Consider the following 24,935-nt stretch of genomic DNA (forward strand, 5'->3'; position numbering starts at 1 on the left):
TGCCCAAGCTCAAAAGTCTAATTTAAAAAGTAGGTCATCCCTACTCTCAACACCTATTCCCTACTTACCATACTCTCTCTAAGAAATTCCTTCCAAAATTTTTAGCACACTGTTCTTAAACCATTGTCTAAGAGGTAACTTTAGAGAAGGAATATCATACAGCATAGTAAATACTAGTATTTAAAGACAAAATAACAAATGTATTTTTGTTCCTATTTTAATACAATTTTTAAAATTTAGCGTGATAACCTGAAGCATTAACTCAAAAAACAAACTCCAGCTCACTATCATCAAGTCACACCTTAAAAGTCTCAGGATCCAACTTCATTTCTAAACTGCAAAACTGAAAATTTACATATATTTTCTAACATATAAATTTATCCTATTGTTAGTATTATATTCCAAAATAAAATCATAAAACCTTATGCTACTTTAAAAATCATGCTTTATTATTTAAATTTGATTGAAAGCATGGATTTTCTATAATGACAACCATGGATTTAATTTCTATCCCTGATACATATTATCTGTGAGTCAGTCAATCTGATACTTAGATAACATTGTCGGTGAAAAAATTAATGAAAGTTATCTGCCACAATTTTCACTTCTCTCATCCCACCTGTAGCTCTCCTAAACTTCAAACATCTTCGTAAAAGTCATTTTTATAGATAATCACAGCCGTTTCTTTCCTAATACAGAAAGTCAATATATTTTCTAAATTTTTATAAATACTTCCATTACTGTACAGGTAATTACTTACAAATCCCTTACTTTGATCAGTCTATACGTGTCTAGACAGCAAGAATTCTAATTCTTCTAAAGTGCATGAATGCATTCATTACAAAGTCAAAATACAGATCTGGAATTGAACTTAACAATGGCTCAGACAGACAGACCTATAGGTGAACAATAAGAGCAGTGAGGCTCACACTACTTAGAGGTATCAGCGACACAAGATCAAGGGCAGCATTTTCCCACATGAACAGAAAAGTTACCGTTTCCCATGGAAACAGTAAACACACAAAGTATGAAGGGTGCTGTTACAATGTGGGGGCTGCAATCGCTGTGATGAAACAAGGTATGTAGGAATCGTTAAATGGAAAACCACATTGTACTGTTAACTTTCACTCAGATCACAATAAAGTTGTTGTTTTTCAAGTCAAAAAATGATGAAAGGACATGAAAAGACTGCATCCTTGTGTAGACACCACGAATAAGCCCAGAGTAGGAAATCAGACACTTCCCTATCACCTAATAAAGTTATCCACTGATAATTTGGCTTCTTCACCTTGGTGAGTTCACTTCTTTGACTAGATCCACCATTTCCTACAAAACTAGAAACACAGCAAGAAATGGAACCAAAAAGGACCTAGACCAGACAATGATATATTGGGAAAAATATATATATTGGAGTCCACACCACTTATAATCTCCCTAAACTTAAGTTATCTAAACTGAAAATTATAACTACATAGAAAGAAATTTGATTTTCTCCATCAAGAGTAAATTTCCTATCTCTCTTCTAAATCCTCCTTCTGAATCCTACTGTTCTTCTCTCACCTCATTCCCTGCACACATCAGGTTACCGCAGAAAGATGAAAGGAACAAGGGCAGGGGCACCGAAGCCACCAAAATAAGAAAACAATTGGTTAATAATTTACAGGTAAAAGTTACCATACTTCTGGGTTAATACTTTAACAAATTTCCAATTCAAGCATTCTAAATTAACTATTCCACACTGTACTTAAAGACAAGGAGCTCACTGACTAGTAACAGCATTTAAACACCTTTAGACTACAATATCAAAGTTACACATTCTGCAGTCTAGAATTCTCAGGTTTCACTGAGCACTTTCCCAGCACTTAAACAAATACAAAGCTTTTCCTTAAGGAAAATGTTGATCCTCCTGCAAGCATTTGCCCTTAATTTCCACAGCACATAAATAACTATTGTCATTTTCAATACGGTCATCAATGCAACTAGTAATTACATGAATATACTTGGGGAAAAGTCCATGTGTTCTGATTACCACCCCAATCATTCATTTTCTAAAACAGTGACTCTCATTAGGAAATAGGAATAAAAGTAGTGTTTTTATTTTTATTTTCAGTTTCCTGAATCAATTAAAATATATTTTATGATTAGAAAAAATATTGATACCATTTCCATTTAAAAATTAAGATCTAGATTATGACTAAGTAAATAAACTGAACTTACTAAGTCCAATCAATATAGACTCAGCAAGGCAGAACACACTCACCTGCTTCATTACACAGGGCTTTCAAGTCTGCTCCAACATATCCATGAGCACTATTGGCCAGCTGTACCAGTTCAGCTTCACTGAGGAGATGGGGTACCCTTCGAAGCAGCTTCTGAAGGATATCCAAGCGGTCTTCAGCATTGGGAACCCCAATTTCAATCTCCTTATCAAATCGGCCAGGTCTTCGGAGTGCAGCATCCAAAGCATGAGGGCGATTAGTGGCTCCAAGGACCAACACTTGTCCTTCACTTCCTTCCTACAAAATTATATGAAATTATTACCCTAAAGTGAAAAAGTAAAGGAAGATGGTGTTCTTCCACTGGTTCTATAGAGAATATATCTAAATTCACAAACTGCTAAATCTTTCTTATCCTTTAGACTCATGTACATACTCATTTCAAATATTTAAAACTTAGCCTTAATGCTTCCTCCTCTAGGAAGTTTCCTAAAAATTCCCTCGCCATCCCTTTTTAAGTAATGTCTCTCTCACTTCTAGTATCTTAAATACACCATCACCTAAGTAGCAATATAACGCCTTGCCTTATAATTGTTTTAATCCATGTACTCTTCCCTATTTGAAAGCAAAGATTATGTACCACATACTAACCCAAAAGTGCAAAGCTCTATTAGAAATGTGTCAAAGAAAGCTTCCTCACTCATGGACTTTTAAAATATTGATGTATTTTTTTAAGTTCCTAAAAAGATAACAACATAACTTACATCCAATAATCAGCAACTCTTTAAACACATGTATATCTTAACTCCCCAAACTAAAGTTTAATTTATTCTCTAAAAATGAAACTGGGAGCATCAAACTATGAAGACCAATGATCATGATATGTCACCTCTAAAATGCTATTAACTGAAAAATCTGAAGCAAAATCTGCTATGAAGATTCAACAGTTAAAATTTTTAGTTAACATTACTAGAAATTCCATGAGTAAATCTCAATATTCACCAAAAAAGGTTCACAGGCTTTGTTCCAACTCACAGGACCTGAAGGCATCACCCTCTGTACCACAGGAACCCTAAGGCTGTGCCAGTCGTAGGCTGACAGGGATTGCTATTGCTGTGATCACTCAATGCACCGTGCAAGAAATACTGCTTGACCCTGAGCTATCCCCACATTAAGCTGCATGTCAAATTTAATCACTGGGTGAGTTTCTGAAGCAGATCACTAGGGCTTTCTTCCTGGTTGATGTTACTCTGAAAGCTCCTGACCCTCTAATGCACAGCCTCCCAATAGATTCCCTACTTACCAAGGGCTCTTCTAATTATAATATATATTATTTGTCTCTCTGTATATATTTAACTTAGAAGTGTAAAAGTGTTAAATATATATTTATCCATAAATAAAGGTATTTGGTTAGCTGACTATAGCTAATAGTACTAGTTTACTATAAACAGATAAACTGGAATTTTGGTTTATAAATCAGTTTCTAGTGAGTGTTATTATATATAAGACAGTTCTCAAAGCCCCATCTTCTTTAACACACTAAAAACATTGAATTCTCCAGTTTCATTATCTGAAAACTTTCCTAACTTATAATCAGTTGGTCATTTAAGCTCCCTAGGTTATAACCCAGTCACACTTATGTGATTCTTAAAATTACATATGGTACACAAACTTATGACCAAGTCTTCATGTTATTTTCACATACTCAGTTTTTAACAAAGGAACCCAAAAAAAAGTAACTAAAAGGTTCTAATTCGGCAGTTCTCAACCTCTGGGTTGCAACCCCTTTGGAGATCCAATGACCCTTTCACAGGGGTCTCCTGATTCATAACAGTAGCAAAATTACAGTTAAGAAATAACAACGACTATAATTTTATGGTTGAGGGGGTCACCACAACATGAGGAACTGTATTAAAGGGTCACAGCATTAGGAAAGTTGAGAACCACTCTTCTAATTCGAATTACTGTGCAATTGCGTTTAGGACTATAACTTTCCATAATTCTGGAACTTAACATATTATATTTATAAAACTTTAGTTACTTATAATCCTCCAAAAGAAGTGGACTCAAAAAAAAAAAAAAAGAAGTGGACTCTTCTGGTTAAAGGCTGTCACAAACTTAGAAGAATCTCTCAACTTCTGTTCTCTAGTAGGTCTATAGATCTCTCTTTCACAGTTAGCATACAATGTTTATTAATAAAAGTGTTAACTATCAGAAAATTTGATAATAAAAATTCTCTTTAAATTTCTACTAACACATCCCAATCGGTCTTAAGTTTCTTTCCCCGTGCCTAGAACAAAGCCTTTAAACCAATTTTGCGTGAGTTCTGAGACTTACTCATCAAATTTCTAATGCTCACTAAAATTTTAACTGCCTGATCTTACAGATTTTGCTTCAGGTCCTTAAGTTAATAGCATTTCTCACAAAAGAAACTCCTCGTATTATACTATTTTATCCTCTGGAAGCGCATGCCATACATTGTCCTGGCAGTTATTAAATAATAATCTGCTGAAGAAAAATATTTTATGGTTCTTCTCATTAGTTTCTATGGTTACCATTGCTCCCTGATGCTAGAATACTCAAACTCTTAGATATGCAATAGCTTTTGTTAGTAGGTACACATTATTACGCATCAAGATTTCTTATACAGAATCATAGTTTTGTACTTACTGAACCAATTCCATCCATCAGTGTTAAAAGTGAAGCTACAACTCTTTTTTCCACTTCATTCTGAGCCCCTTCTCTCTTAGGGCAAAGTGCATCCAGCTCATCAATAAATATAATTGATGGGTACCTAAAAGCAAACAAGTAAAATGAGTATTTCTAATTTATACTTCATTTTCATTTAACATAGTTTCAATATTTTAAATGAACTGTAAGAGTTCATATTTAAGATTCTCTTAGGGAGACAACGGTCAGTGTAAGACATGAAAAATTATTAATAACTTATAAATTATCAAGGGTTCATGAAGGAGGGAGGGTGTGATAGGGATGGAGCTGAGACCAAAGGCTCAAGTAGAAAGAAAATGTTTTGAAAATGATGATGGCAACGTATGTCCAAATGTGCTTGACACAATGGATGGATGGATTGTGATAGAGCTGTACGAATCCCCATTAAAATGATAAAAGACAAAAGCATTCAAATATTAAACTGAAAAGCCTTAGATTAATTCTAGCTCAAATTACTAACTCACCTATACATTCTATCTTCCATAAAAGTGGAGTCTACCTCCAACAAGAAAATATAGTCTATTATTCATGGGTGTCTATGCCTTGTTTTTTGTAAACACTCGTTTGAATTCTCTCACTGTCAAGTGGATTCTCACTAACAGTGAGTGGTCTTATAAGGTAAAGTTGAACTGCTCTCTAGCAGGGGTCCTCAAACTTTTTAAACAGGGGGCCCGTTCACAGTCCCTCAGACCCATTGGAGGGTCGGACTATAGTTTAAAAAAAAATCTATGAGCAAATTCCTATGCATACTGCACATATCTTATTTTGAAGTAAAAAAACACGTGGCCTGCAGGCCATAGTTTGAGTACGCCTGCTCTAGGGTTTCCAAAACTCTCCATTTTTTGTAAAGCCTACAGCCTCATCTCCCTCCCACAGAGCAGCTAGTAGATTTAAACCACCAACCTCTCTGTCAGCAGTCCAATACTTAAGACCATTACACTTAACTTGGGCTCCTCACTAAATTGCAGACCTGGATTAATTCAGAAATTGATTCTTTTTGAACAAGTTTAAAGCCCAATGGAAATTAAGCTAGAGATGCCCTTTTTCCCTCCCATTAAAAAAGAAATTCTCACAATGGTCACTTCTTCCATAATGAGTTGTAAATTCTCTCATATGAAAAAATATCAAATGACAGGAACAAAACCAACAAATAAATCCAAATACTAAAACCTAAGATATTAAAATGTTCTTCATATTCTTGATCCTGGACTACAAATTGCTGTTTCATCTACTATCACTGAGAGATGAGGAAGCAACAAAAGAAGTGGCAGTTTTGATGAATAATTATGCTAAGTTAAATACTAAAAAAATGGTAGCGATTCAGCCTTAAGAGTACTATATTTGAACAAAATTAAGACCATATTCTAATGCTCAGTATATCACTATAGATTATACTCAGGAATAATCAAGAAGAGTTTTTAAAGGGCCAAAAACTGTCCCTCTGAAGAACAGCATAATAAAATGCCTTTAAGCTTGTGTAGTTATTGTAAACAGTCTACTAAGGGACCGAGGTATAGTGGATATGTCTAAGCACCCCAAAGAAAAAATCTCTTAAAATGCTATGCTCACGCAAGCTCATATGATTTACCAAACATTTTGCCTTAATTCTTCTACTCTAGAGAGAACTTTATAGATTATTTCTCAAACTGCATAAACGGTCTTAAAACATCTTGGCTATTCATTCTAAAAAAATCCAAAAAGAAATGAGAATACCGCAGAGTTGCTTCAGCAAATATCTGACGTAACCTTGCTTCAGTCTCGCCGTAAAATCTGTAACAAGTAAAATACATTTAAGGACCAATTCTTACTGTTTTTAAAGTTCTGGCTATAAAAGCTAAGCTGCCTTTTGAGGTATTTGCAGAAATATTTAAAGTATTTTCAATAACTAATTTCCAAATTTAATTTAAAGCAAAATTCATTAGTTTATAGTCATAATTTCATGAGACATCCCAAGTAATAGGCCTATTAACATGCTTGGTGTTTCTGCTTTCTCCTAGTTCACCTGGGCCCTTATAAACTTGTCATTGGTCATCCTACGTTTCTATTCACCTGGTGCAACAGCGGTAAAAGCATCAGAAATAGGAACAGGACATGAAGAGTGTAACTAATGGCCTCCATGAATCATTATCTCCTTTGACAAAGACCAAACTAGATGGTGTCCAGCTACTCTGAACATTTTAATAAAAGATCTAAGACTCCAAATCAAAATGGGAGTAATTCAGAACAGAATTTCAAATTCTCATTGACTTGTTTTTCTAGAGCCATGGTGGTTGGATGAACCCTTCAAACTATAGCTTGGAGATAATCTTTAAACATTAAGCCAAAAACATAACCTAAAACCAAATTATGGTAGAATGAATTAATGTGGCTCTTATGGCTATCATCTTTAAAAATTCCCACCAAATGACTGCGTAGAACCATGCAAATAAGGTTTACAGACACTTAACGTGGAAATGGTCAGCTTGTCATCTCTAGGGGTTAAAAATAAGCCATCTCAAAAGCAGAAACAGGTAATCTTACAGGAAAAGCTAGGAGTGTGGCGCCTTATTTGGTCTCCAAGATTCCTGTGCACTGAACCTCATCAATTCAAGAGGCAGAGTTGTGACATTAGAGGAAACAGGACCAAGAGCAACTGGCAATAGGTATCCATGCACATGAAGCAAGCAGAGCACTGTCAAGCAAAGGCTCACTTGCGAAATGAAGTGACTGAAGAACTACATAAAGAGAACTAGATTTGTTGACCCACGTAGCTAGAGTCAAGCACCTTCAAGTCTTTTGGTGGACTGAAGCACCTTTGGGACATTTATCAATGGCTATAAAAGTTTTAAAATATTAACTGATCTGAGTAGAGGCTAAGGTACTGCAGAAGTTAAGAGACAAAGGACCAGGGAGAACCATGCCTAAGAGGATGAATTCTGGACCAAAGAATTGTATGCTGAGTATTTCTAAACCTGAATTGTACATGTCAACCTCCCTAATAAACCCTGTAATTGTACTGTCTTGATTGAGGCTACAGAAATTAATTATTCGCCCAGTAGAAAAGTAGAGAGTGCTTTAGGAGGGATAACTGGTGTCAGATCTGGTAAAGAAAATTGAAGGGTAGAGGCATGTCTGACCACTGCTCAAAAGAATTGGCCTTGACAATTCATGCCAAGTTTAATTCTACTTCTCCCTTGGGAAGCCAGAGGCAGCCGGATGTAGCCCTATGCCATGCTTACACAAATAACTTAGCTAGTTTAAAAGATATGCCTGGAGTATTATGCCCTTTTAAGATCTATATGAAAGTTAATTATCAGCAGCAATTTAAAAATTCAGGAACCTTAGGGAGCAGTGTGTCAATGGGGAACTCAGAAAAGATGTGAATGTTTACAGTTTTACAAGAGTGTAATGTGATAAAATTGTCTATGTAGAAGCTTGAATTAGTGCATGTTTTGCTGTGTATATTACCAACAACCACAATAGAGATAAAAATTTAATGTTTCAGTGAAGGAAATATCCATAGAATACTATCATCATTTTCTAAGAAATGTATTTAATAGTATTAGATTTGGTCTATTAAACAATATACCTACTTGCTAATAATTTCTGGTCCATTAATTACAGAAACATGGGCTCCAACTTCATTAGCAACAGCTCTGGCAATCATTGTCTTTCCAGTACCTGGAGGGCCATAAAGTAATACTCCTCTAGGGGCAGGAATTCCTAGAAGAAAATGGAGAGAAGGCTGGATTCAGCACAAGTACTGTCATAGGACTTCAAACATGAGTTACAAAATATATTTTATCTTGCATCACAAATTGAAAGTGTCATCCCTCCTCCCCCAAACTTAAAATCATGTGCTAAACCGCTCAAACAAGGATCCCAATGTCTTATCTTTCTAGACTGATTGAAAAACAAACAAACGGCTGGACACATACATTGTTACCAAGTTCCATCAACACAACACAGTTCAAAAACCAGGAAATAGCGCAGGCTAGCTGGGCTAGCTTTAAATACTAGCCATAATCCAAATTCACATCCAATGAGGTATCTTGGATAGTATTAATAGCAAAATGTCGATCCCAGAGTTCCCTTTATATAGATTCATCAAAAAGGAAAAAGCTGTAAGAAAAATTAACAAACACGCACGCTGCCATCCAATGGAAAAGGTAGAATTGCCCTTCCAGGTTTCTAAAACTGTTTACAGTAGAAAGCCTCTTCTTTCTCCCTCAGATTAGCTTAGTTTTGTAGGGTTTTTTAAAAACATTTTATTGGGGAGGCTCATACAGCTTTTATCACAAGCCATACATACATGGTGTCAAGCACATTTGTACATGTGTTTCCATCATTTCAAAACATTTTCTGTTTGAGCCCTTGTTCAGTTTTTTCCCCTCCCACCCGACAAACCCTTGATAATTTATAAATTGTTACTTTTGCATCTCTTACACTGACCAGTGTCTTCCTTCACTCACTTGTTGTCCATCCCCCTGGGAGGTGGTTATATGTACATCATTGTGATGGATTCCCCTTCTCCTCCCACCTCCCCCTCCTGGCATTGCTACTATTCTTATTGGTCCCGACGGCTTTATCTGTCCTGGATTCCGTTTCCAGCTCTTATCTGTACCCATGTACATGCTCTGGTCTACCCAGATTTGTGAGGTTGAATTGGCATCATCATAGGGATGGGAAGTATTATAGAACTAAAAGAAAGTTGTATGTTTTACTGGTGCTATACTGCACCCTCACGAGTTCATCCCTTCCTTGTGACCCTTGTGTAAAGGGTTGTCCAATTATCTACAGATGGACTTTGGGTCTCCACTCTGCACTCCCCCTCATTCACATTGGTATGATTTTTCTGCGTCTTTGATGCCAGATACCTGATCCCATCACCACCTCGTGGTGTACTTATCCCAAGTGGAGTTTGTTGCTTCACAGTTAGATGACCGCTTGTTTATCTTCAAGCCTTTAAGATCCCAGATGCTATAGCTTTTGATACCTGGTCACCATCTAACTGGTAGTTTCTAACTGCTGAACTGGAGGTTACGAGTCCATCACATAACTCACCGCACCACCAAGGATCCAGTAAGACGCATCAAATATACCCGGAGGATCTGGGCAGTAACTATGTAGAAGCCCCGAGTTTCCTACAAACCAAGTCATACCCTTAACTATTTGCCTCAATACAAGGATCTCTGTATATAGCTACATTTCCTAACAAAAATATTTTAACTAATATATTTGAATGTTTGATTCATTTATTGAGACATTACAGCTGACAAGAAATTAATCTTACATTCAAACCAAACAATTGTGTAAGTATTCATTTAGAAAAAACAAGGTTGTCAGTAACTCAAATCACAGTACAGAGATGAAAGCATAGAAATTGGCTTTCCTTAGTAGCATCCCCAAATAACTGGTACCTTCTATCTATCTACCTACTCCTCAAGAAAAAAAAAAACAGGAGAGGGAATAACCATTAGGTACTAGGAATTAGTAAACTGCTTATTAGTTGTAACTTTAACACTTTGGGGTATAATAAACTTAAGAAATCGTACCATAACTCTTGAAAAGTTCAGGCTGTTTGAGAGGCAATTCAATTATTTCTCTAATTGCTTTCAGCTGATTATTCAAGCCTCCTACCATATCATAAGTTACTTTGAGTTGGTTGCCTTGCTCTTTTGGATTTGCACGAATCTTTGTAAAATTGACTCTTGTTGTTGAAGAAATAAAATAAAAATTATCAGTGTTTAATTTGACCCCCATGCTCGCCAATTTTAGCAATCTCTCTTCATTGATCACTGGTTTATTTCCTTCTTTGGCAGACTCGAAACTACACTTAACACCTGTGCCTTCCTCTAGCCTAAGTCCACTATGCTCCCCAGGACTTTGTGTAACATCAAACAAAATGCCATCAGCTTTATTTCTAATTCTGTCATCTACTGGTTTGCAAGGAGTGCTGCTTGATGCTGGTTCCCGAGGCTCTTCCAGACATAACTGACTCAGTTGTAAGGACATATCCAAGTTACTGGTGTCCACGCTGGACTCCTTAGAGGCTAATTCTTGAGCAGCAGTATCCTGGTCGTTAGGAGGCCATCCCAGTATCATGCCATCCGTTCCTTTCACTCGCGACACTTGCAGCTTGCACGGTTTTCCATAGAATGTACAGTAGAGAAAGTTGCCTGGTAGCACAATCTTGCCATCTAAAAAAACAAGTTATCAAATATACGTTATCACAAATTTTACAAGTCTGTTAACAGAGGGACAGAACTGAAACAACTACAAAAAGAGGACCCAAAATTCACCTATGATAAAGCAGTAGAGACAGAAGAAAATCAAGATTATTTGAGACCTCTACACTTAACAGAATTAAGGGCCTGGACTAAGTATACCAACAAATAATCAAGCGGCCCACACTGGATATCTATCCCAAAATGGAAAACCCAAACAAGCACTCCAAAGTAATGAGTCTCACTAAAGCAAAGGCTTAGGGATCACCAGCCCACAGTTTTATCAGTGACAATGTCCATAACTAGTCATATAGCCTCTCCACTCCTTACCTGCCGAACAATTCACTGAGTGCAATAAGGAAATAAAAAAACTGTAAGGTATACATATAACCTCAAAGATAATTTGTAACTACTTTGTAAATTCTCAAAACTTAAGAATTTAAAATGTCTCACCTAGTTTTCTCAGAAGACAACCACTCAGCTCTTTTTCATTAATCTCTATATTTTTGTTGCTGTTAAGAGATGAGATGGGGAGGGGAATAAAGGAGATAGACATTAGCATTAAGTACACAAGTAAGTAAAAGGTAATATGAAATGGCATGTACAAAATACAGGTAATAAAGATCTGATCAAGCAATTAACTCATTTACAACCTGAAAACATTTTCACAAGACAAGTCCTGGTAGTGTAATGAGTTATGAGTTAGGCTGCTAAGCTCGAGGTTAGCCACTTGAAAGGACCAGTCACTTTGTGGAACAAAAATAAGGTTTTTGAAAACTCCCATAAAGAGTTAAAAGTCTTTGAAATCCATAGTTCTACCTCATCCAATAGTGTCACTATGAGTCAGAATGTACTTCATGGCAGTCAGCATCAGGGCCAGGGTTTTGTTTTGTTTGGACCAAAACACAACACTTTTTGGTAATATCACAGCCATGAAAATACCACTTTCAAAAAAATAAAGAAAATATCACTTTTGATTTTGTATTCTAGTAGCCCTAAAAGAGTGTTCTTCAAAAATATAAGGTCCTTCTAATTAGTAGGAATGACATCAGTAAGTCCAACCAGTATTTACAAGAATACAATATGTCAGATTAAGTCATAAATCAACAGGGTAAGTACTGTATTGCTGTTTATAATACTAATCTCATACACAAAGGCATGCATAAACATACACACACATATATAAATATGTATGTAAGTATAAACGTGTGCATCTGTGCTCTAAAGCTGTGTTCTGATTTGTGGATATAGTTATAATAAATCATAATGGAAATGTATATTTCAGTATCAACGTCAAAAACATTTGAAAATCACTAAACATGAAGAACATTAAAAAAGAGAAAGGGGGAGGGGGGAATGGCCAAAATGGATGTCAAAAGAGAGTAAACCTTGTTTTCAAATGTGGAACAGCTAAAGCAAAAGAAATACAAAAAGGAGTGAAGAGAAAATCACTGAGAGGCTCAAGACAAAGTATTATAATAAAATGTTCAAAGACCTTTCTAACCGGGAATTAGAAAACCAAAAGGGAAGAACACATTTACCATTTCTTAAAATGACATAAATAAAACAATTCAAGCTTATGATTTCAAGTCTAAGAATTCCAGGAGCAAGATATTAAGGAAGCATCATAAGAATATGGAAGGAGTGAGGAGATCTAAGAGGGAGAAACAGTGGGCTTTCTGCTCTATAAAAAGTTATGGTCTCACAAGTAGAAGAAGGGGTCCTGGGGAGGGGACAGTGGGGGAGGAAGGAGGGAAAAGGGGAGCTGTTATAAGGGAGTTCAAGAAGAAAGTGTTCTGAAACTGATTGTAGTAGCAATTGCACAATGCTGCTGGATGTGATTGAACTGTGGAATGGTATGATATCTCTAACAGCTCCTGATAAAACGGTTTTGAGGAGGAAAAAAGGTTCGTCTCAGAAACCCACAGAGGCAGTTCTACTCTGTCCTACAGGGTCACTAAGAGTTGGCATGGACTTGCTGGCAGTGAGTATACAACAAAAAGACACAAAGTCGGACATGGTGACAATCCTATAAGCCAGGCCTTCTCACAAAGGATCAAAGACGTATATCAAACACCAATGAAAGACTGAACAAAAACAGTAAAACTGTCAGCCAGCAAGGACAACTCTCCCCCTTTTATCTCTTTTTTTCTTTACTTCCTCTTCCCTAATCCTTCATCTGGTTTGTTGTGGTTGTTGTTCCCATGGAGCAGGTACCCACCTCCCCGACTCATTTAGCAAGACGTGCCTCCCACACACCGCCAACACACACACACAACCTTGTTCTTCTCGTTATTTTCTTTTTGAGTTCCTCCATGTTTCCCTGTATGCGCTCTTCCCAACTACTCCCAAACCACCTCAGCTAGCAACATTCACTCATTCCCCTCAATGGACAGGGCTAAGCTCCCCAAGAGTGAGTTCCCAGTTAGCACTTCAGTTGGGTTCAGCAGCAGCTAACACACCTCCTTTTGTCTTTCCTTTTCCTTCCTCCATGGCACTTCCTTCCCCTCCCTTCTTCTGTTGACCTAGCTGTATGAGCACCACAGTCCCACCTCCAAGTTCAGCAGTGGCCCTGACTTCACAGCCAGTACTTGTACCGTGTGTAGCACATTTGTTCTGATTTTTCACCTTTTTTCTTTTCTTTTACTTTTGTCCCATGTCTTTTCTTTTCACATGCTACGGTTGTGCTTCTCCTTCCCTTTTTTGCTATCTTTCCTAAGACGTCAAGAACCGGTGACCATACCCAGCAATATTCAGCTGTGGTAAATGGAAGTTTGTCAAAATGGCTTATCTATCCATATCCCTGTCACTCCCACCAAATGATTAGATGGGAACATGCAGTTAAGGCAACACTAATAGAAGGGATTGACCAATTTTACTTGCTACATCCCTAGCTACAAGGATGAGCCATCTCAGAAGCAGAGAGAGAATTCCCAGAACCATCAAGGAAAAAGAGCCCTAAGTGAAACACATTGAAAATCCTGCCTGAAATAATGGAGGCAGCAGTTAGGTGGGGCTAAAACAAGACCAGAAGCCAAAGCAAGGAGACCATGAGACAGAGCAGAGGAGCAACAGCGGGCTTAGACACAGCAACACCTGGGGAAATCGCACAGTCCTGGGCTGTGCTCTATTTTGTTGCAGATCACTATGAGTAGGAACCAACTTGATAACAACTAAGCATGCCTTTTCTGAATTTACCTATCTTGGAAAAAGTCTTTTTACAAATAACTTACTTCATTCTCTTTATATAATTTATAAATTATCTCTTCAGGAAACTTAAACCCTATATTATATATCATCTGAAGAAAAAACTAATTTAATGGTGAGATACAATAAATATGGCCCTTCTAGCCATAATTCCTTATGTTACATATTACACAACTGTTGACTCTATGCCTGTGGCTATAATTTCATTTTGGAGGGAGTTCTCTGCTATGCTAATGAGAAGATTAAAGTGAAATTAAGACACTTAATGAACAAGCCACACCTTTTGTTTCCTTAGGGTATTGTGTGCTGAAAGATACAAGCTGTACTTGAAAGCCATTCTCTGTGTTTAAGAGAAAGCTAGGACAAAAAGAAATCTCAGCACCTTTAGAATAGCACATTTAAAAAGTCTACTTGATGTGCAGGAGGAAACCAGAGACACCACAGACTAAGACATGAAATCTACAGGACAGAACAAAGGAGCATCGCCTAGACCAGGGACAATCAAACTGCAGGTTGAGAACCATTATGTGGCTCTTTTGGTTAATACCTGTAGATCTGAAATAAAATTGAAAAATTTTAAATATTATTGATATGAGAGATTTTGTTTGTAAAAACTTATTTATGGCACTTAATAATGTTTAAATTGTTTTGAGAGACAAGATTGGTTCCTCCGTCTCAAAAGTCTGATGACCAATGGCCTAACCTATAAAGCTAAGAGAAGAGGCTGACAGGAAGGCTTTGTGGTGCATGGGGGCAGAAGTCAAGGGATCATGTGGCTGGGAGGCTGTGGAGTTGAGAGGGACCTAGCTACTAACTGAGAAGTGTTGCTGTGGTATGTCTATCCTTACAACCTACTAATCCCGGCTATCGGAAACCTGTTAACTCCCCTTCTATGTCCCGATAGTTTTGAATATTGCCTGTGGTTCCATATTCCAACAAATTATTGAAATAGGGTTCCATGAGAGGAAGGATGAAGGGTTGAGGGTTGCCCCATGGCAACAAAGAAACAAAGGAGGTCAGATACGGTCCTCCTCTTCCAAGCCGGTTTTGGAAATGGTTATAATGAAAACATATTCTAGAAAATAGGCAGTATCTGAGGAAAAAAAGATATTCTGATTGATAACCACCATGCAGGCTGCTTAAGTACAGGGAGTAGTAAAATTAAAATTGCACCTATAAAGAAATATGCACTTAGAGAAGAGTTCTCAAAACATGAACTCTTCCTCCTCTGTAAAAGTAATCTATCAACAGAGAAGGCCTCTGATCATCACACTCTTAAAGTGACCAAATGGTGAGCATGTGTTGAGAGCTAATGGGCCATGGGATAAAGTTTAGGTCAGGAGTATTAGCAGGCCTACATGGTCAAATCTAAACCATGTTCTCCAATCACTGTATCAGTAATAAATTTTTTAAAAAACAAATCTGCCATCGAGCCAATTTCAATTCATGGTAACCCCTTTAAGATCAATATATTCATATAAAATAAGGAAATTTCATGGATCAAACATATGTACAGACTAAATTAAAAAGCTTAAAATTGGTTGTTTCCAGTACTCTGAATAAATGCATACTTAAAACTTTATAAAATTCTGAAAAGATAGCTACAAATTTATTTAAGAACAGTAAAAACACTCAGCCACTTTTCATTTTAAGGAAACAATGAGTGCATATACAATCATTTCCACTAAGAGGAGCTCTAACCTCTTTAAAAATTCTACTGCAAATGAATAAGTAGTGAACTAAAATGATTTTTTTAATTGGACATTAATTTTTGTCTATGCCAGATTTAAAAGCATAAAATTTTTGAAATGTGAGATACATATGAGCCCAGGGGCCAAATCAAGGGCAACTAAAAAAACCACCTAAAAGGCCAATTTAGTTTGTAAAAACCAAAATCCAAACTCACTGCCATTGAGTCAATGAAGATTCACAGCGATGCCCTGTGAGTTTCCGACACCATAACTCTTAACGGGAGTAGAAAGTCCAGTCTTTCTCCTGAGGAGCTGCGGGTGGTTTCAAACTGCCAACCATACGATTGAAACCCAACATGTAATCTCTACAACATGAGGGACCAGTTTGTAGTCCGTTCAAGTGATCAGAAATGCTAATTCCAAAGTCAACTGAGTACTAGTCCTCACCACACAGGACTCCTTTTTTTTGTTTTTTAATTGAGATATAATCCATTGATAGGCCTTCTAGCCATAATTCCTCACGTATTATAATCCTGAACTCTATACCTGTGGCCATAATACCACTTTTGGTGAGTGTTCTCTGGTACCCTAATGTACAGGATTGGGGGTGGCAGGGTGGGGATTAAGGCCTGACTTTAGTAGAAGGTGTGAATCAAGTCATATCTTTGTTTCCTTGGAGATTTGGTCTGCTAAAAGACAAAAACTACACCTCCATCAAAGTCATTCGTCTGTGTATAAGAGCCCTCTCCCATCTCCAACACGAGAGAAATCACAGGACGACCCAAAAAACACAATCCAGATTTGTCAGAAGTTGCGGAGGCTAAAACCACAGGTACCAGAGACTGTGGCACAGAAGCTACAGGATACAGCAAAGGAGCAGTCCCAAGAGGAAGGTTTGTGAAGCAGACACCAGGCACGCTCCCTAGTATGTGGGGGCAGAAGGGACTATCTGGCCGGACGATCTGAGGACCAGAGGCTTTGCTGTTGGTTGAGGAAATGTGTTGCTGTGAACAAATGATTGTATCCTTGCTGTTTACTGAACCACTCTTGGTAACCTATTAACTCATCTAATTAAAATAAACTCACTGCCACTGAGTTCATGCCAACTCAGTGACCCTATAGGGCATGGGAGAATTGCTTCTCTGAGTTCCCGAGACTGTAATTCTTTACAGAAGTTGAGTCCCATGGAAAGAATATTGTTCAGAGATCTTGCGTATTTTCTCTGGGTTGATAGAAATACGCAATTCAGAAACTGGATATCCAATATGGGGGGAGATAAGGCATGAAGCTAGCTTAAACTTTTCGTGAGTGTGTTCATTGTTACAATTTAAGTGAAACAAGGGAGGATCCCCACTGAATATTTTTCTCTTTTCCTGATGAGTCTGGCTGGGGATGAAAGGGTAAGGTGAAGGTGTTGGTTAGATTATATGATTCAGGTGTAACCATCACCAGGTGATTGTAAAAATGTAATTTTGGAAAATATAACTGAAACTTGTTGGTGTATTGTAATGTACCATTGAGTTGTCTCTGACCCATAGTGACCTTTTGCATAAGAAAACGAAATATTGCTTGGTCCTGAGTTATCTCACAATGATTCCTGTGCCTGAGCTCATTGTTGCAGCCACTGTGTCATATCATCTCTTTGGGGGTTTTTTCTCTGTCCCTCTAACCTACCAAACATGAGGTCCTTCTACAGAGACTGGTCTCTCCTGACATGTCCGAGTATATCTCATTATCATTGCCTCTAAGGAGCACCCTGGTCATACTTCTTCCAAGACAGATGGCTAGTCCTTTTGCAATCCATGGTACTCTTCTCCAGCACCACACTTCAAATCCGCCGACTCTTCTCTGATCTTCCTTATTCAATGTTCAATTTTCCCATGGCTTGGGGCAGACAGAAAGTAACACCCTTGCTTTTTTCAATACTCTAAGGAGGTCTTGTGAAACAGATTTACTTAATGCAATACGTCTTTTGATCTCTTGACTACTATGTCCATGAGTATTGGTTGTGGATCCTAGCAAGACAAAATCCTTGACAACTTTAACCTTTCTTCATTTATCATGTTACCTATTTGTTCAGCTATGAGGATTTTGGTCTTCTTTACACTGAGTCACTTGTAAATTCATACTGAAGGTTAAAGATCCTTGATTTTTATTTTTCAGCAAGAGCTTCAAGTCCTCCTCAGTTTTAACAAGAACAGTTGTGTCATCTGTATATCGCAGGTTAATAAGCCTTCCAATGGATGCTCAATCTTCATATAATACAATTTCTGATTTCCTTAGCATACAGATTGAATAAGTATGTGAGAGGATACAATCCTGTCGCACACCTTTCCTGATTTTGAACCATGCAAAAAGAGGCAGTTATGTGAACAGAACCAAGGCATGATGCATAGTTTCAAACTAAGGTAAAACTGAAAAGGGGGATGGATGGTGTTAATTTTTCAATTATGAATGGGTTAATGGCTAGAAAAGCTAGGAGGTGGCCTAAGATATCACTCTTTACCATTGAGCCAATTCTGACTCATAACAACCCTACAGGTGATATGACGGGGCAGAATTGCCCCTGTGGGTTTCTAAGACATAACTCTTAACAGTAGAAAGTATCATCTTTCTTTTGAAGAGCCGCTGGTGGTTTGAACTGCTAACCCTGAAGTTAACAGCCCAATGTGTAACCACCATGCCATTAGGACATGAGATATAGTAAACTAATATGGCCCTCCCCATCATAATGCTTTATGTAATGTATTATAATTCTGGACTCTGTTTGTGGCTAAGGACCAGAGAAAGACTTGGTGGCTGGCTAAGAAGTGCTGCTGAAGACCAATGACTGTGTCCTTACTGTTCACTGATCCTAAGTTATGGTAACCTGTTAACTCCCCTAAGAAACCCCTCCAATTGTGTATTGTCTGAATTCCATGTGACCACTGCAATGAATTACCAAACTCTACACAGATGTAGTGGTGTGGGAAGAATCGTTGGTATCACAATAAGTAAAGAACTGCATGACTGATAGCTTTGGGTGTTCAGTAAATACTCAATATGTGCTTTCCCTTTATGCTCTATATTTTACCCATTAAACTGTAATTAAATATTCTGAAAATGTCTTCCCATTTTTAAAATAACAATGTGCCAACATTCAAGCTTAAAATCTATAGGCAACAAAAGTGAAGAACACTTTAAAATCAAGCTAAAATGGGAAAATGTTTTGTGATTCATAATATATAATACAATCTGTTATTAATGCAATAAATATTATTTTTAAAGATACCTTTGTTAAAAGTAAAATTTTATACACACAAACTAGTATAGACAAAGAGCTGACAGGTTGATTCAAATTAGTTATGAGATGCTACTTAAGCATCTGATAGAGATAACCATTTGATTTATTAGACAGCATAATCAATGAGTTAAAATACTCCATCATGCACTTTGCTTGGGTAACCTTGAAGTGTTTTTTTCCCTACCTGCAGTAATTTCCTTCTTTATAACCATGTAGCAAGAAACCCTGTGTACACTATATATCAAGTTTTAAAATATTTTAAAATATTGACCAATAAAATAGTTGATCTTGCTCACTTAATCATAATCCTAATTTAAGAACAATTAGTTCTGGTAACGGTCCTACTCAGTACTCACCCTAATGAGATCACTGAAGATATGGCTGCTATAGCAAAATTTGGTGAAGAAATCAGATAGATCATGTCCAGCTATTAGGGAAAAATAGCTACTACTGGGGTCTGGAAGACTTGTCTCAAAAAAAAAAAATACCATCAAAGTGAGGAGTCAGCTAAGTCCACACAGAAGCAGCACACACTACACTTTGATCCAAGGAGGGAACAGTACCAGAGTCTTAACATCTATGTGGCAAAACATTTTGATAGTGAGAGCCCACAATCCATTTGCAGGGTCCCTATGTGGATGGAGTCTCCAATAAATCCCCATTGACCACAGTCTAGGAATGTAAATAGCCTTAAATAGCAAAGAACATTGCAAAGTGGATTCTAGTAGCCATTTTTGCCAGGAAGGTAATGCTTTATCATTTGATCTCCCTTTTGACCCACTTTAAATTTATTCTGGTTTTTAAAAATATTTTGTTTTCTTTTTAACTGCGGCTTTTCTCTGTCTTATTGGGTCAATGGTGCTGGGCCCTTTGTTTTTTGTCTTTGTGCTGTAGTTTTTTCTGTAGATGGGTAGGTCTATGAAGACAGCAACTGTGTTAATAATTCCCTAGAGGAATGGAAGGAGAGGTTGAGGAGAAACAGGGAATCAACAATAGGTACGAGGAAGAAAATGTTCCAAAGATGATCGTGATGATGATTCCACAACCAACTCTTAATATAACTGGACTACTGAATTGTATGCTATGTTAATTATATCTCAATAAGTCTATTTAATGCCAGGGCAAACTCCAATCATAAAACACAACAAAGTCCCTACTCATCTACCTTATACCATTACAGACAGTAGTAGGCCACTATGGTCACTTGAAATGTGGCTAGTGTAAAATGGTATGTGTTGCAAGTATAGCATATACACCGAATTATAAAAACTTCAATTTTAAGAAAATTAAAATAGCTTGTAATTTTTATATATTAAAATTTTAAGAGTTTAGATTCACTCTCACCTTTAAAATATGGCTACTAAAAATATATATGTAAGTGATTATGTGGTTCACATGTGTGACTCACATTAAATTTCAATTAGAGATGATCCAAAAAGTTACCAAAGAAAAGAGGCAAACCTGAAAGCCACATCCATCTCCTCGGCCTGTAGCACAGCACCAACAATGGGCTGAACGTGGATGATGTCACCAGGTTTCACGCCCACATTCTTCTGTGCTATTTCACTCAAGCCAACTTTGCCTCCAGGAAATCCAGACACCGGCCAGGCAGTGTAGACCTGCACAGAACACAGAAAATAAATAATTCAGAAAATAAGTATCCACAGACTACCATCCATTTATAAAACAGGATATACGTGGGATTCAAAATGTTCCTGGAAAAACAGAATTAAAAGATAATACAATTTTCCTCAAACTTTTTGACGTCCCTTCATACTAAGCACAGCCAAGCAAATGGATCTATGCAAAACGCAGCACCTACTCCAAAAGAGTTGCAATCTGATAAATAATAATAATATATGGGTTCACAAGAAATAAAAATAAAATTTCTTAAGGTTTATATCATTTGACAAAGCTCAAAAATGATTCCATAGTAATTCCTGGTATAAGATGGTTTAAGAGTTGATGGTGAATTAAGAAAAAGAAAAGCATTAGTAGCTGATAAGAAAATGAGGAAAGCATAAAAGGCAAGACAATAAGATAACAAGTAACCTAATCTAGAACAGTAACTACATCCAGAAAGTGATGAAGGGCAAGTCACAAGAACTTCATGGGGGGTGGGTGGCCTGGATCTCATCAGACTTAAATGTTAAGGGAGAGCTGTGATTTCGGGCTCAAGAGAACAAGATTTTAAGTGTTTCGTTCACTCCACAAGATTTTTAAACGTATAAACCCAGAACAATGAAAAAGTGAGGGGAGTCATCAACAGATAAGAGATTTCTAAATATTTCCAAAGAAGTTCCATAGTGAATGAGAGACAGTGACTGAGAGATAAGCAGACGAGATAGAGCAGGGGGCAAAAGTTAGCAGTAGGGAAGAAAGGCAACCTAGCAAAAAAGCTACAGGAAAGGCTTTGAGCATGGATTCTCAGGTCTGAAGATGGCGACAAGGGAAAACAGCTGAAGAGAGGGATAGTAGTGAATACTGAGATACACAAAAAAAAAAAACGACCTTTGGACTCCAAAATAGTATTTTGGTAAAGGAGTATAACAGGCTAATAAAAACAGAAATTTTCAGTGTGTATGTCAGCATTATGAAAAGAAATTCTTCTACTTAATAGCACGGAAGCTGCCCTGATCAAGAATCACTGATACTGCGCAAAGCAAAACAACAAGTTATTACCTCATCTAGCATCTAGAACAATGTTCAAAAAGATCAGAAAACAACAAATGCTGGGAAAAGTATGGAAACTAGAAGCCTCATACACTGCTGGTGGGACTGTAAAATGGTGCAGCTATTGTGGCAAATCGTATGGTGCTGCCTCAAAAAAACTGGGAATGGAAATATCATAAAACTTACCAATCCCTCTATTTAGTATATATAGCCTAAGGAAGTAAGAGTTTTCACAACAGCAAAAAGATGGAAATAACCTAAATGCACATCAGTGGAAAAATGGACAAACTTGGGTCCCTCCACACAATGGAAAATATTCCCAACACTAAAGAATAACCTGTTCTTCCTGGAGAACTGGAAGAAAAACATATTCATGCCCAATTCAAATAAAGTAAGTAGATGGAATGTGTGAAATATAAAATAATATCATTAACAAAACATGTTAGAAAAATTTTTGCTGGAAATAATTTTTAAGTGTAGTCCCATAAACAGGGAACTACATACTGGATTAAGAAAAGGATATGTAAAAAAAGAAAAGAGGAGGGAAAAAAAAGAAAATGATTAGGGCAAAGAATGTACAGATGTGCTGTATACAATTGATGTATGTATATGTATGGATTGTGATAAAAGTTGTATGAGCCCCTAATAAAATGTTAAAAAAAAAAGATATGGAATTTGTCTATTAATACTAATGTCAGACATATCTTGTCTGAAAGCAGAGAATACTAAAAAGATGCCTACTGTGCTAACTACACAGAGGCACTAGATTGTGTGGATTATAACAAATTATAGATAATATTGCTAAGAAAGGGAATTCCAGAGGACTTAATGATGCTCATTTGTTACCTGTACCTATATCAAGAGGCACTTATTTGAACACAGGGGACACTACATTCTATAAAACTGCAAAAGCATTTGGCAGGGTGGTATTCTTAAATTTAATTGTATGCTAAACAAATAATCCAAGAAGCCAGCTTGCACGAAGAATGCAGCTTCAGAATTAAGAGTCATTAACCACCCGCCTGTGATATGCAAATGGCATTGCCTGAAAATAAAGACAACTTAAAGCACTTACTGATGAAGGGAAATGACTACACATCGACTTCAGTATGGACTGCATGTACACATAAATCCTCCCAACCAATAAATATAATAAAGAAGATAATGACATTGTCAAGGATTCCATTTAACTTGGATCAACATCAACATCCATGGAAGCAGCCAACAAGAAATCAAATGCTATTACTGCAATGGGTAAAATTGCTGCAAACGCCCTCCTTTGACATTCTCGAAAGCAGGTGTCACTTTGATAATTTAGGTGTCCCTAACCCAAATCATGAACTTTTCATACATGCATGCCAAAGCTGTACAATGAAAAAGAACAGCTCTAATCAAATGGAAGTATTAGCAAATAATCATCATGAACTTGCAAAACAATGAACAAATCCATCCGAAATGAAACAGTCAAATGTTTTTTATAATCAAGGACCTTATCTTGATTACTCTGGACCCATCTTTAGGAAAGATGAGTTGATAAAAAAAAGTGATGTTTGGTAAAGTAGATGGTCAGTAAAAGGGAAGAAAGCCATTCAAAATAGGGACGAACACAACAGACTCAACAACTGGTTCAAAGCTATCAAAAATCATGAAGATGGGGCAAAACCTAGAACATTTCAATACGTCATCATGCCAAGAGGTCATTATGAGTCAGCTAATTCAACACCAACTCCTAAACGCCCTTAGGCTAGGCATAGATATGAGACTATATAGTTTATATATAAGATTTCACAAAGTTCTTGGAAGAATAGAATTAAGAGATTTTAATTGTTTTAAGAAGCATTTACTTTTATTGCTTATAGGAAGCATTTAGCAGTATTTAAATTTTCAGATTTTTCCCTGAGAAGATATTACAAGTCTCTTCTATAACAGGGTGTCATGTAAATGTAGATTGTTTCCCATTTATTCTTGCTTGTGTTGGAAAACTGAGAAACATTCTCAAATCTTCCCAAAGGATGTGAAAAGACTCTTACCTCTTGCTTTCCATCCAAACTGGTAAGCAACACCGGCCGACCAATACATATATCAGCAGCCTTCATAGTGCTGAGTCCAAATTGAACAAGGGAATTTCGGAATGTTTTGGGAACTTTGTCATCTACATGAAGAAAAAGAAAATTGTTTTACTATTTTGCAACTGAAATGAACACTTACTTTCTCTTACAATAAACAAAAATTCCTATCAAAAAAATAATAAAATAAAAATTCCTTAGGTACATAATCAAACGAATGGAGTTACCCTATACCTGGGGGCGGGAGTGGGGGGGCAGTAACCAAACTACTGTTCCAATCCTCCTTATTAAAACAAAACACATGCATTTAAAACCAACCTTTCTGGGGGTCTGCTGGCAATAAGCGTGCTAACTAAAAACAGGATTTTGTTTTATATGCATGTACTAGTTTTAAGTCTCGTTTCTGAAAGAACTTGATATACTTACAATAGATTAAGCTTTCTTGGGAGTCTCTGGGTGCCACAAATGGTTGTCAGCATTTCCTAAAGTGGGCAACATTGCCCCCCTAGGAGACACAGGGATGATCCGGGAGGCTGCAAAAGCAGATACCTCCTCTTTACCCTGGATTATGGGCTGCAGGGTTGTTATACTGTAAGAACTGACTCGATGGCATTGAATCTGGAGTTTTGGTTTATGGACTATAATACAAAAGGGTTTAACTGCCAAGGGATGGTGAGTAATTTTTTTTCTGAAAAGACCTAAGTATGGACCAGACGAACATTAAAAATAAAAAAGAGAGCAGTAGGTTGAATAAATTTGGGAACTTCTAGGTGCTTCACAAGAGGCTGAAAAGCTGGAGGTTCAAAGCCCTGTGGAGTAGTTCTACTCTGCACACATGGCTGCCATAGGATTCGAGGCTGTGA

The 24,935-nt window shown here is 37.1% G+C and overlaps 1 protein-coding gene across 2 annotated transcripts in view; it reads right to left on the minus strand.

Moving 5' to 3' along the window:
- Nucleotides 1-24,935, minus strand: part of AFG2A (AAA ATPase AFG2A) — a 325,370-nt gene that overhangs the window by 296,940 nt on the left and 3,495 nt on the right. Inside the window, exons 2-9 of one of the 2 annotated variants that reach the window (XM_075543842.1) lie at nt 24,037-24,158; nt 20,795-20,952; nt 11,606-11,664; nt 10,952-11,125; nt 8,519-8,648; nt 6,660-6,716; nt 4,887-5,010; nt 2,261-2,516 (exon numbers count right to left, since the gene is read on the minus strand). In XM_075543842.1, coding sequence (XP_075399957.1) covers nt 2,261-2,516; nt 4,887-5,010; nt 6,660-6,716; nt 8,519-8,648; nt 10,952-11,125; nt 11,606-11,664; nt 20,795-20,952; nt 24,037-24,158 — 1,080 coding nt within the window. Of the gene's footprint in view, nt 1-2,260; nt 2,517-4,886; nt 5,011-6,659; nt 6,717-8,518; nt 8,649-10,480; nt 11,126-11,605; nt 11,665-20,794; nt 20,953-24,036; nt 24,159-24,935 lie in introns of both variants that reach the window. The other variant, XM_075543841.1, reaches the window with a different exon arrangement.

Source organism: Tenrec ecaudatus, chromosome 3, assembly GCF_050624435.1.
Source record: "Tenrec ecaudatus isolate mTenEca1 chromosome 3, mTenEca1.hap1, whole genome shotgun sequence".
In the NCBI taxonomy this organism is placed as follows: Eukaryota; Metazoa; Chordata; class Mammalia; order Afrosoricida; family Tenrecidae; genus Tenrec; species Tenrec ecaudatus.